Source organism: Cheilinus undulatus, linkage group 3 (assembly GCF_018320785.1).
Source record: "Cheilinus undulatus linkage group 3, ASM1832078v1, whole genome shotgun sequence".
Classification (NCBI taxonomy): Eukaryota; Metazoa; Chordata; class Actinopteri; order Labriformes; family Labridae; genus Cheilinus; species Cheilinus undulatus.
This window is the reverse complement of record NC_054867.1, coordinates 38,901,669-38,913,212: the sequence shown is the minus strand read 5'-3', so window position 1 is coordinate 38,913,212 and position 11,544 is coordinate 38,901,669. Positions and strand designations below refer to the sequence as shown.

The 11,544-nt window shown below is 39.0% G+C and overlaps 1 protein-coding gene across 1 annotated transcript in view; it reads right to left on the bottom strand.

Annotated features, from left to right (window-relative positions):
- Nucleotides 1-4,823: 4,823 nt before the first annotated feature.
- The window catches only part of LOC121507379 (neurexophilin-2), a 95,173-nt gene continuing 88,452 nt past the window's right edge, over nucleotides 4,824-11,544 (bottom strand). The window contains exon 2 of the mRNA XM_041783679.1: nucleotides 4,824-5,645. Coding sequence (XP_041639613.1) covers nucleotides 4,824-5,645 — 822 coding nt within the window. The remainder of the gene's footprint in view (nucleotides 5,646-11,544) is intronic.

The following is an 11,544-nucleotide window of genomic DNA, read 5'->3' as shown; positions in this document are numbered from 1 at the left end:
GGTTACGTTAAAGCCAACGCAAGGGCTGATGGGAATCGTAGGCAGACGTGAAGCCTGTGATTCCGCCTTCATTAGTAAATCAGTAACTCATGCTCCGAGGTTAACTGAACCTTTGACAGGCTACACAGTAAGTGAAAACAACGGATCCTTAATTTTCCTTTAACAGCAGTGTCTGCTCTTTGAAAATGACAAGCAAAAGTCAAAGCATGAAAAGATAAATGATATTTAGGCTATTAGATGTATTAAAGGCCCCGTCGTTTTATACGGTTACTTTATATATAAATTAATTTTTAGGCCTTCTGTTTGTACTTAAATGTAAAGGATGTTACAGTTGTAGTGCTTGTTTCTATTATGTGTGAGTAGTGACAGATTATTTGCATGATGATTATTTGCATTATGAACCTATAAGACCCTGATGTGACACATGCTAGTTTTGCCTAAACACTTGACCAAAAAAAAAAAGATAGAATGTAAATAAAAAAAATCAAAAAGATAATTGAATGAACAAACCCTAACATAACAGAAGCTGGAATCATTATCGGAATAGTTTACTTTTTATTTTTATTAACAGGAAAAAACTCTTTCCACTGTACTTTCCAATTTTAGATGTTTCAAATACTGAATCTTCTGGCATGCAAATCAAGCCATACAACAAAAAAGACATCAGAAATAGATAAAAATTACTGGATCGGAGTACTCTAGTCAAAAATTACATTATAATTGTTTGGAAACATTAGACACTGTCATGTTAGCATAGTTACATAAGTGATGAATTTCCAGATGCATTTTTTTCTCAGTGATTGAAAAACCTAAAACTCAGTGTTTCACCCAATAACCCTAACCCTAACTATAGACTAATTTTCACTAATATGGCTCAGGATATCCAAAGAGCTGCTCTCACCACACTTGCATGCAGTGGTTCCCAACTTTTTCACTGGAGCCCCCTCTATCTAACCTTGAAAAGCAGATAAATTTACCAGACTCCACATCCGTTGTCGCTCTGATTGGCCTATCATGAATGTGACAGAACATTCCTCCAGTCACCTGACAAGAAACTTTTGAATGGTCCTGCCCTTCCTAAACGTTATCTGTGGGAGCTTTCCCAGATGATTGTGAAATATATCCATGCAGTAGATATATGAAACAGTCTAACCAGCGTGTCAGGTTACCCTCTATCTGTATCTAATAAATGCTGAGAAAAATAAATACCATGCTGTCAAAAATCAACATACATTTAAATTGTTTCAAAACAAAAACCTGAAGAAATAACACTCTTTGCAGCAGATACCTGAAGGTTTGGTGCTAACAGTGACAGGAGTTTGCATGTTCTTCTTGTGCATGCTTGGGTTCTCTCAGGATACTGTGGCTTCCTCCCACACACCAAAGACATGCTTGTTGGGTTAACTGGAGACTTTAAATTGACCGTAGGTGTGAGCGTGAGCATATTGTCTCTATATGTCAGCCCTGAGATTGACTGCCAACCAATCTAAGGTGTACGCCGCCTCTTCCCCAATGGCAGCTGAGAGGGGGTGTTATTCTTACAAAAATGCCTATAATTAACAATTTAATACGCGTTTCATCATGACTTCAGCTCTTATGGGCAAATCTAATTTTGATAACCTCAGAGCAGACAAAGCCTAGAACTCCCCCTGAGATCTTGGGCCCACCCCTAAGGGGTCCTGGAGCCCAGGTTGGGAACCAAGGCTCTCGTGTGCCAAGATCATTAAGAATGTCTGTATAACATCAAAGTTTCTAGCATAGCTAGTGTAGGTAATACACGTTCTTCTACTGGGTTTAGTCTCTCATACCTTGTTTATTACCTGTTAAAAGAACAGATTGTATTTAAGTTTCAACCATGAATCTGTTACTTTCAGCTTAGTAAGTCAACAGCTGTTTATCAGTCCTTATAAACCACTTGTTAATGCCTAATCCTCACAAACACTGGCTGTTTACTTATTACACTGCAAGACCGAACAGTAAAAGGTCATTAAAAATGACTTGTGTTACTTAAAAATCAGCTCTGTCTTCTAAAAAACACATTTTTTGGTTTTGAATAAACAGTTCCTGATCACTTTAAATGCTTAAGTCATTGAACTCAAACTATTTGACTATCCTCCCTCAATCTGCAGAGTTTTCCCAGAATGTCTTTGGGAATTAAAGACTTTTGCAGCATGAGTGAAGTTGCCCACTCAGTTAGAGAAGTCCTGCCTTCAATGTAGCAAGGCTGATGTGCTGATCATGACGAAAGAGTACTCCATGATTTAAAATACATTTTTTAGTTATTGATACCATCTGGTCACTCTGCTCACTCTATTCTATGTGGCATGAAATTCCAAAATTTAAGTATTTGAAAGAAATAAGTGAGAATTGTGGTGGATGAGAAACATATAGCTTTTAGAAAAGTAATAGAACATGTTGTCTCAACATAATTATAGAAGTAAAACTGAGTTAATTTAACTAAAAATGGCAAAGTTTCTCCTGCTTAACAAATATTATTTTTCAGTGTTACTTAATTAGGTAATCAATTTCTTCTAGTATGTTGAGTTCAGTTATCGTGATATAGTGTATGTGTAATTGTGAAGAAAGTTACGTTTTGAAGATTTGATTAGAATTGTGACATAACTTCCTAATAAGGTAATTGTTTCCATCAAGCCTTCCCATTTGGTTCATCACAGTTTGATATGGTTTGGTTAAACTCCACAGCTAACTGTGCCCTTACTTGGTAGGTCTTAAAATCACACTCATGTGTGTCTAGCTCCACTCTCAAGGGTTGGATAGATATGCTTGATACTCTAACATAAGGGTGTCACCAAAGTAGGACAGTAAAGATCCTTTATTTTGCCCCTTTGCCAGCTTTACAAATGGTTGCTTACCAGGCTGAGTCAAGCTAAAGTAAACAAAAAAGGGAATGTAATTCATGTTCAAGAGCTCCCTTACAGATTCTTGATATGCAACAGAAGAAGCCTTACTTCATGACTAAGTTTATGTTGAATATAGTCATGCAAAATAAGGCCTTTATAAGTGCACTATTTTGAGTGAATTAGCGACTAATGTGCATGTTAATAAGCAACTTGTCATGATGAGTATGTGGATCCATAAAGTCTTTGCTATGTTTTCACTGGAATTCTGGGAAACCATGATAAAAGCCCACTGGTGTAAATCAATATAATCAGGAGTGCATCTGTTCTACAGAAGCATACATCTGATTTAAAAACCCACTCACAGGAGCAGATTACATAAGGATCCATCTAGAACAACTAGTGTGCTAATCCTTCACCAAACCACAGTAGAGAATCTGTGTAACAAAGAGCAGAACTCTGAGGAATCTGGGTCTCTGCGCCTCCATCAATCTCTGTGTCCGGTCTGTCCACAGCAACTTGTGTAAGATACATGGACCTCCCCGGACCTCCATCCTGGGTGTAATTGATCAAGAGCATAATAGGGTATCGAGCCAGGGTGAGATGAAGATTCAATTAGCATCGACTGTGTGTTTTCTAATGAAATTCTGAGCACCATTATCGTCACATCAAAAGTGCGGAAAGCAAAAAGGCAACAATTCTGTGCTGAGAGAGAAATAGTGTGAGAAGGCGGAGGCGTGAGAGGTGTGTCTGTTTGGTTTAATCCCGGAAGAGGTGGGTGAGTTTTTGTTTTTTTGGGGGGGATGGTGACGCTATCTTGCCTCACCTGAAAAGATCTTATATTTAGCATAAAGGAAGGAATGAATGAGCAAATATTAAGCAGCAGAGATTATAACAGTGGCAGCTGAAAATAAATCAGCCAATAAAATGTAAGAAAGACACCTGCAGGTTTAGGTGCAACTCAAAAATGTTAGCTCAGGTGTCTAATATTTTCCCTGCTTGCATGATCAAACAAACAGAAATCTGTCGGCTGTATTACCTCCAGTACAATAGTTATTTTCAGTTTCAGGGTAAATGTGATCAAAAATGATACCTCCCTCGGATTCTATTAACATAAAAACAGACTCCCTCAAAAGGACTCAAACACCACCCATCATCTTAAGAATGTTTCACGCTTGGTTTTCATGTTATAATTGAATCCATAACCAACTTCCCTTCAATATATTTCAGAAAATTAAACTTACATATCTTCACAGAGAGCTGGGCTATGAATTCCCAATCAGAGTGCAATGTAACTTTATTCATTATAGCGTCCTAGCTGAGTTAGATAGATAGCGTGAATATGCCGCACAGCTTGTGCTCTTTGTGCTCCTAGCTCTGAACAAAAACATTCACATCAGTAAAAAGACAGACAGTTTAAAGAGATTTTAATGTGCTTTTCATACAGTATATTGTATGCATATCCAGCATAGCATTTCTCATACATATAACTCTCTTATATCCAGGGGTTTGCAATGTAGAGCTGAGAGGATGATTAACAGTCAGTCTACTATAACATTGTGTCTGCCATTTCCCAGGCTTCTTCTGTAGTCAGAGGGCATAATTCTGACTCCAGCCATTTTCAACTGAATTCCCCAAACGCAAAAAGTAATAACACTAAGAAACGAATATCTAAAAACAGTAAGAGTGCTGAGGTTGAGTACAGTATTTACAGAAAGAAAAATTAAATCAAAACAGAGGGGAACAAATACAAAGTGTGAAAGTAAGTCAGAGAAATCCGCAATATTCTAACCATCCTTAACTCTGATTATACTTGATTTAAATCCACAATTCACAGCAGTTCAAAGGCAAAAAACTGTCCCCTGCTTCTTCACGGAATCATTTCCTTCATTATCATTATAATAATCATTGTTGTAGTCAATAATATAGTCTTGTTTTTTTGCTCGTCTCAGTTCTGTCTCACATTTATCCAAAGTAAGGGTGCTCGCTTTGGAAGTTATAGTCCGGACACACTTTTTGAACCAGCTTGTAGTCGATGCTAAAGAAAGAGATGAAGATGCAGATGACCTTGAAGGGTTTGGCGCACAGCCAAGCGGCGTGAGACTGGGTGTGCTCCGTGAAGCAGGTCTGAGACGGATCGTACTGGCAGGGTTTGGGCTTCTTGGACCTGTTGGTTTTCTCGTACTCCACCCGACAGTTAAAGGTCTTTGACTCTTTGGGGTCGATGGTGGACTGATGGGTCTCCTGCAGCTGGACCTCCTGCTGGGTGTGGGGGTGAAGCTGCTGCTGTTGTTGGAGGACTTCAAACTCCACCACTTTAGTCGGCGGCACTATGCTCACTGACACGTTACCCAGGCTGGATGAGTTGTGGCGGAAGTAGACGGTGAACGTCCCATTGATGTGGTCCACGATCTTCCCCGTCACCAACAAGCTGAACTTCATGGTCTTGACATTGAAGTAGAAGTCCCCCCAACCGAAGATCTTCTTGGTCTTCATAGCAGTCTTAAGCGAGGGCTTGCGTTTGGAGCGGTATCCTGTCTGGTCCAGGAGCAGCGATTGGTTCCGGGTGGTGTCGTATGGGTTGAAGAAACTGTAGGTGGGAGGCTTGGATTTCATGGGTGTCTGGTCAATGGAAGTGGAGAAGATGCGTGTTTGGTAGGGAGGTTTAACCACCCCTCCTGTCGTTCCTCCTGCCGTGCCTCCACCCATGCCATATGGAAGAGTCTTCATCACCGACCCTACGGGGCCCAGGTCTGAGAAATCCACGCGCTTCTCCAACCCTTGGACCTGGAGAAAAGGAATAAAGATTAAAAATAGTTAACAATGAGGAAAGGGCTGATACATTTTCACCTTTACACATTATCAAGACACTGCAACCAAGAAAAATGACAGCGTAGCTTTAAATGTGTGTAGTTCATTTTCCAACATGGTGAAATTAACCTTGCAAAGTAGACGGATTGGCCAGAATCCATGCAAAGCTCCAGTCTCAAGCAACTGTGTCAGGTCTGGAAACAGATCTAACCAATCAGCATCATCTAAGGTGAATGTAGTTGTACTGTTTGCCATTATGTACAATGGTCACTGCTAACAGTGTTGCAATTAGCTTGGATATAGCCTTAGTTTAGCCACATTTCTTTCAGAACAGGGCCACATTTCTTTAGTATAACATGAGCAAAGAGCCACACCAAGCTTTTCTTGGCTGAGGAGGTGTTTTTCTCCCAACCAGCCTCGGCATAAGTTTTATCCACTGTCAAGCTCTACTCGACAGCTGTCTGTCGAGCCCAGGTTACAACCAGAGCTGCACTTGCCTGACTACCTCATTTTGTCTTGTCCTTCTGATTGGCCCGTAATGAATGTGCTAGACAAGTGGCATGTGTTTGTCCAATCACTTTGAGATTTTTTTTTTTTAAAGTCCTGTCCTTCCCAAAAGCTTTGTATGGGAGGTTTCCCAGATAAATGGGAAATATACCCATGCAATAGTTACATGAAACAGTCTATAAGGCTTGTCAGGTTATGGTGGCATGGTACTTAAAAGGTATCTTCAAATACTCAAAGAAGGACCTGGGACTTTTCTGTATTAAATGTACAAAGAAAAGTAATTTTACTAGTATTTTATTACAACCCAACAATGCACTATGATTATGACATATGTGTGATATATGCCATGCTACACCCAAGTGGCATCCTCCGGTCCTCAAAAATGAAACCAACACAGAAGTGCAAAAAATTGCAATACTGCAAGTGTGAGGCTGGCTGCAGGACCAGTAGAAGTCCCATACACATGTAAAAAAGCTGTTTTTTTTTACACTATGAAATAAACTTGTTTACAGCCTGGTTCAGAAAAACCAAACCTGTCTCATTAGCTAATGTCTTCATAAGAGGTGGGTAGTAACGTGTTACATTTACTCCGTTATACGTACTTGAGTAGTTTTTTTTTTAAATCCTACTTCTGAGAGTAGTTTTAGAGCAGAGTACTTTTAACTTCTACTCCCTTACACTGGGCATGCACTGGTTGCCACTTTTACTTGTCAATAATTTATTTTCATGAGGTATTTTTTACATTCAGCTGAGCTCTCACAGCAGCATGAGGTAAAATTCTCAGCATCTCAGTAAACGCAGGAGTGACCCCTCCCCTTTAATCATCAACAGTTGGAGATGATGGCTGAAGATGTAATACCTGCGTCTCCTTCAGAGGAGCATGTTCATCCCTAGCCTGACATCAAGACTCTTTGGCTTTCAATCGACGAGGAACTGCACTGCTGGTTAGCTAAACGTATTAGTTCAAATCTCTGTTTTAACTTGCAGACTGCAAAGACACAGTGGTGTCAGTGATTAATGATGTCACGTGTCCAACCACCTATGAAACTCTGCCACACATGTGATTTTACCAGCATTATTTAACGTTACGTTGCAGGTTATACTATTATTATGTGCGTGTGGCATATCTCTTATATCCGGGATTATACAGAGCTATAGATAGCTATAGATAGCTTGGCAGGCAGATGCTACCTTTCTGTCAACCAGAATGCTACCTAATTTAGTTAGCTGACAGGATGTCAAGTTAGTGGGCGGGCTGTTAGGTTGATCCAAAGTTTGGTTGAGACAGTGATTTCAATATGGAAGCTGCCGCAGATTGGCTTCAATAGCTGTTTGAGTGCGTCTACTGATATGTAGACGGCTGACATCACACACGCTTTGTCCAATTCTTTTCACAGTCTATGGCTACATCACAGTATGCTTTGCTATGCTATGCTCTACATCATTGTGTTTTTTTAGGTAATATCTATTAAGTAAAAAAGATTAAAATTAATTGATGGCATTAATGTGGCATATTTACAATGTCTAGTCATGCTCTAGTATTGATCATTATTTTTCTTTTAAATAAACATTGTGACTAATATATAATACAATAGGATACAATGTGACACCATATGGTATGACTTAGCACTACACATTACAGATACAAATACATCACGTTTTCATTTTTATTTTATTTATGTATTTTTTAATGCTTCCCCATGACTGCATGATTATTATTTCCTTTTTCTCTTTGTTTTACCTTTTTGTTGCACGTTCGAAATAAATCACTAACTAACATGTTTGGTATAATTAGTTGGTCCTTATTCAACTGTCAAGTAACCGTGAAAGTTTTTAATGATACTCCTAGTGTCTAAAATGATTATTTTGGCAGCATATTATGTGTAAATTCCAATTGCAGAACCAAGCTCATTGCTTAAAATTGACCATTTAGAGACAACACTTAACAGTAACTGAACAAAACCAAACGCAACTGGGTTCAAACTTTCTTAGCTGGCAGCCTGCAACCAGTTCTCATGCTCTGCCTTTTCACCTTTAAGTAAGCCTGGAATGATCAATGATGCTACAGTATATTATCTAGTTATTATTTAGTCAGGTCTAGTCCATTTATACGAAAATCTTTTTCTTTCCCATCATTTTTCACGCACATTATCATAATCTCAAATGTTGTACAGGTCACTCTGCTGCAGAGATCTTTTTACCTCACACAAGTTTATTTCCTCGAGCATTGAAATTGTAAGATGTAGCTGTGTTTCATCTCTTGTATCCGAGAAAACAAAACCATCTATTTTTGTTAACACACTTTAATTTTGTTGTCAGTGTTGTTCCACGGAAAAAAACAACTCTGCATGTAAGGTAATGGATGTGAGCCTTTGTTAGTTCAGACAGCTCTCTGCCTTTAATCCAGTGCCGAGGTGCTTATTCACAGGGCTGATTGACTGGAAATCTTCCTCTGCTCTCTTTCATGTCTCATCTCTCACATCACTGCCACGCTCCCATCCATATGCATACATGTGCACACATGCACTTTAAAAAGCACACACCCTGGCGCATCCACATGCTCACACATGCAGTAACTTCAAGCTCAGAGCTGTCATGAAGTGACAGCCAGAAGTATTACAACTATTCAGAGGGGTTACGTGTGCTTCCCCCGAGGATGCATTTGGATGGAGTTTAAAACTGTTCTCTGGGCGGATAAACAAACCAAACAGGAAATAAATGAAGGCGGCATTTCTAAAACAAGCATAAGATCAGATCTTTGTTTCTTCTCATGCTTTTTGTCTCATTCCTTCACTCGTATTCGGGGCAGTGGAACCGACAGGCTTGTGCCAAAGCTGTCCCTATTTTTCATCAATCAGTGGACCTAATAATAACAATATTGCAAAGGTGCAGCACTCAATACAGCTCCTAATGTATTCAGTCATTCAATTAATGCATCTATGTCTGTTGGCCATTCATTAACATACCCGCAGAGCTGATTTCTAAGTAGATTGATTGAAGTGAAAATAACTGAAAGTGTATTGACCACTGGAGGACTGAATTAGTAAAAAAGCAGAAAGGTGTTGATGAATGGCCTGTGACTGGGATAATGACCCACTGAAGATTTTTAACAGACCCAGACTGAACCTGCTGCCATGGCACGAAGCCCACACCAGGCCAGTTCAATTATTTTTTTGGACCTGCCTTACCTGATAAAAGACAGAGAGGCTATGAGGCTGGGCATTTACACATTCTGTACCAGAAATACAAAGTGAGGGACGGATTTTATGATATGGTATGATGCAATGTGATATGATAGGACACGACACAGCGGGGAAAGGTGAGGCACAACAACATATAATACAGTATTTTTCTAAAGAATATAATGTAGGAGGCCATATGACAAGATATGATAAAATACTATATGGTAACAACTCTAAACAACACAATGTAATACTATTTTAAATATGATATAATGCTTTGATATTGCGATATGATACAATAATACTTGATAGATACGATATGACACAGTACTATGTGACGTAAAACGATACATTAGTGTTGGATAGGAAGGAATACATTTTCATAGGACAGGACACTACACAACAGGGATATGTACAGCACAATATGGCGCAGTGTCCTTCAGTAGGATACAATACAACAACATACTGTAAGATACAGCAGGATAACAGAGAACAGGACAGCGGGACACAATAACAAGACAAAACTAGAGGTGACAAGATGAGGTTATTGTATATCATATAATTTAATGATAATACGATATATAATGACACTCCATATTAAAGTGCATGTATTTGAACACAATGTCATTATAGTCTCTCTAGGTGTCATGGTCAGGTGTCCGAATATTTTGTCCATATAGTGCATATGATTAGATGCAATATAAGATGTTACTTTACTGTTAGAAAAGATATGATACATTGAGGTAGATGGGAGTTGTAAGAATCTTTTAGGTTCATATTTATATAAATATTAATGCATATACTGTAGGTATTTATTTGACTAAGGTTTAAAAAAGAGAGCTTAATTTGGCTCATGGCTGGCAACTGGAGATGTCTGTCCGATGCAGTGGTCTTAGAGTTTTAAGCTGGTGAATTAGTGATGTGAGCCGACTATGGTGGTGACAGGTAGGAATAAGCTACACTTGATGGCAAAAAAAAAAAAAAAAAAGAAACATCCAAATATGGACAGCAACAAACAGTGTGTATAGTGCATACAAGATAGGGACTTCCTGTGAATGCGCTGTCAGCAGTGCTGTCAGCTAGCTCTGTGTGTTGCCATCTGTCAGGCTAACACTCTGCTGGTGCAGTCCTAATCATTTCTCCTGCTGATGGCACACAGCTCAAACTAGCACCATCATCATAATCCTTAACCATCCTCAGCGGCAACATCACGCCACGAACCTCCACCTAACCTTCAGGGTCAACTGTATGAAGCCCAGAAATGATTTCATGATGGAGTCTGAGGTCGGCCTGTGTCTCTCTGAGGAGGAAAAAGCAACTGTACACAGTCAGCAACTTTAACAAACATCGATCGAGTGGAAAAGACGAGCCAGAGAGAGGGCTTCTTCTTCCGTGGCACGGAGAAAAATAAATGCCAACAGAAACCAATAAATAGATGGACTTGGTATTACCATGAATATGAATTTTTTCACGCTGGACAGTTAATCCATTTAAAGGGTGAGGATTTGTTAGAAGAAATATCAGATATTTTTAGTTGACATTAAATCTATAAGCTAAAGACTTTTTGGAAAATGGTGGATGTTTGCTTTAAGGTCATATCAGGCTGCTGCAACAAGCAAAAGATTCACAGTTTGAGAAATACAAATCATGCCTGTCTTCTTCCGCAGCCTCTCCTCGGTTTGAATTCAATGAGTGAAGTAACTTCTGGAGCATTAGCCAGAGGGATGATGCTGGGATGATGAAGAGGTGGTGAGATGGAGTATACACAGGTGTAACACAAACAAGCAGACACATTGTAGTTACACACAGCAGCTCACATAAACAGGCCTGCACATGACAATTAAAAGAACCTGGAGAAGTAACATGCACTGACTAATTAGCAAGTGATAGCTAAAGTACATGATTCAAAAATGTCATATTTTGATATGAAACGTCTGATGAATTAGTTAAACCTAAGAGAGCACAGATATTAAGGCAACACACTCCCTTTCCCTTTTACTCAAACTTTTATTTACAGATTTTTTTTACACTGTTAACTCCTTTATCTGACATCAATTTAAGATAATGTAATACATTCATTTGGTTTGATTTCATCTTAATTCAAAAACACAAGGTGTCAAACAAATTTAAAAAAGGTTTAAATCAATCCATCTTTGTTTGTATGGCGCTATAATCAAAGTTATCTC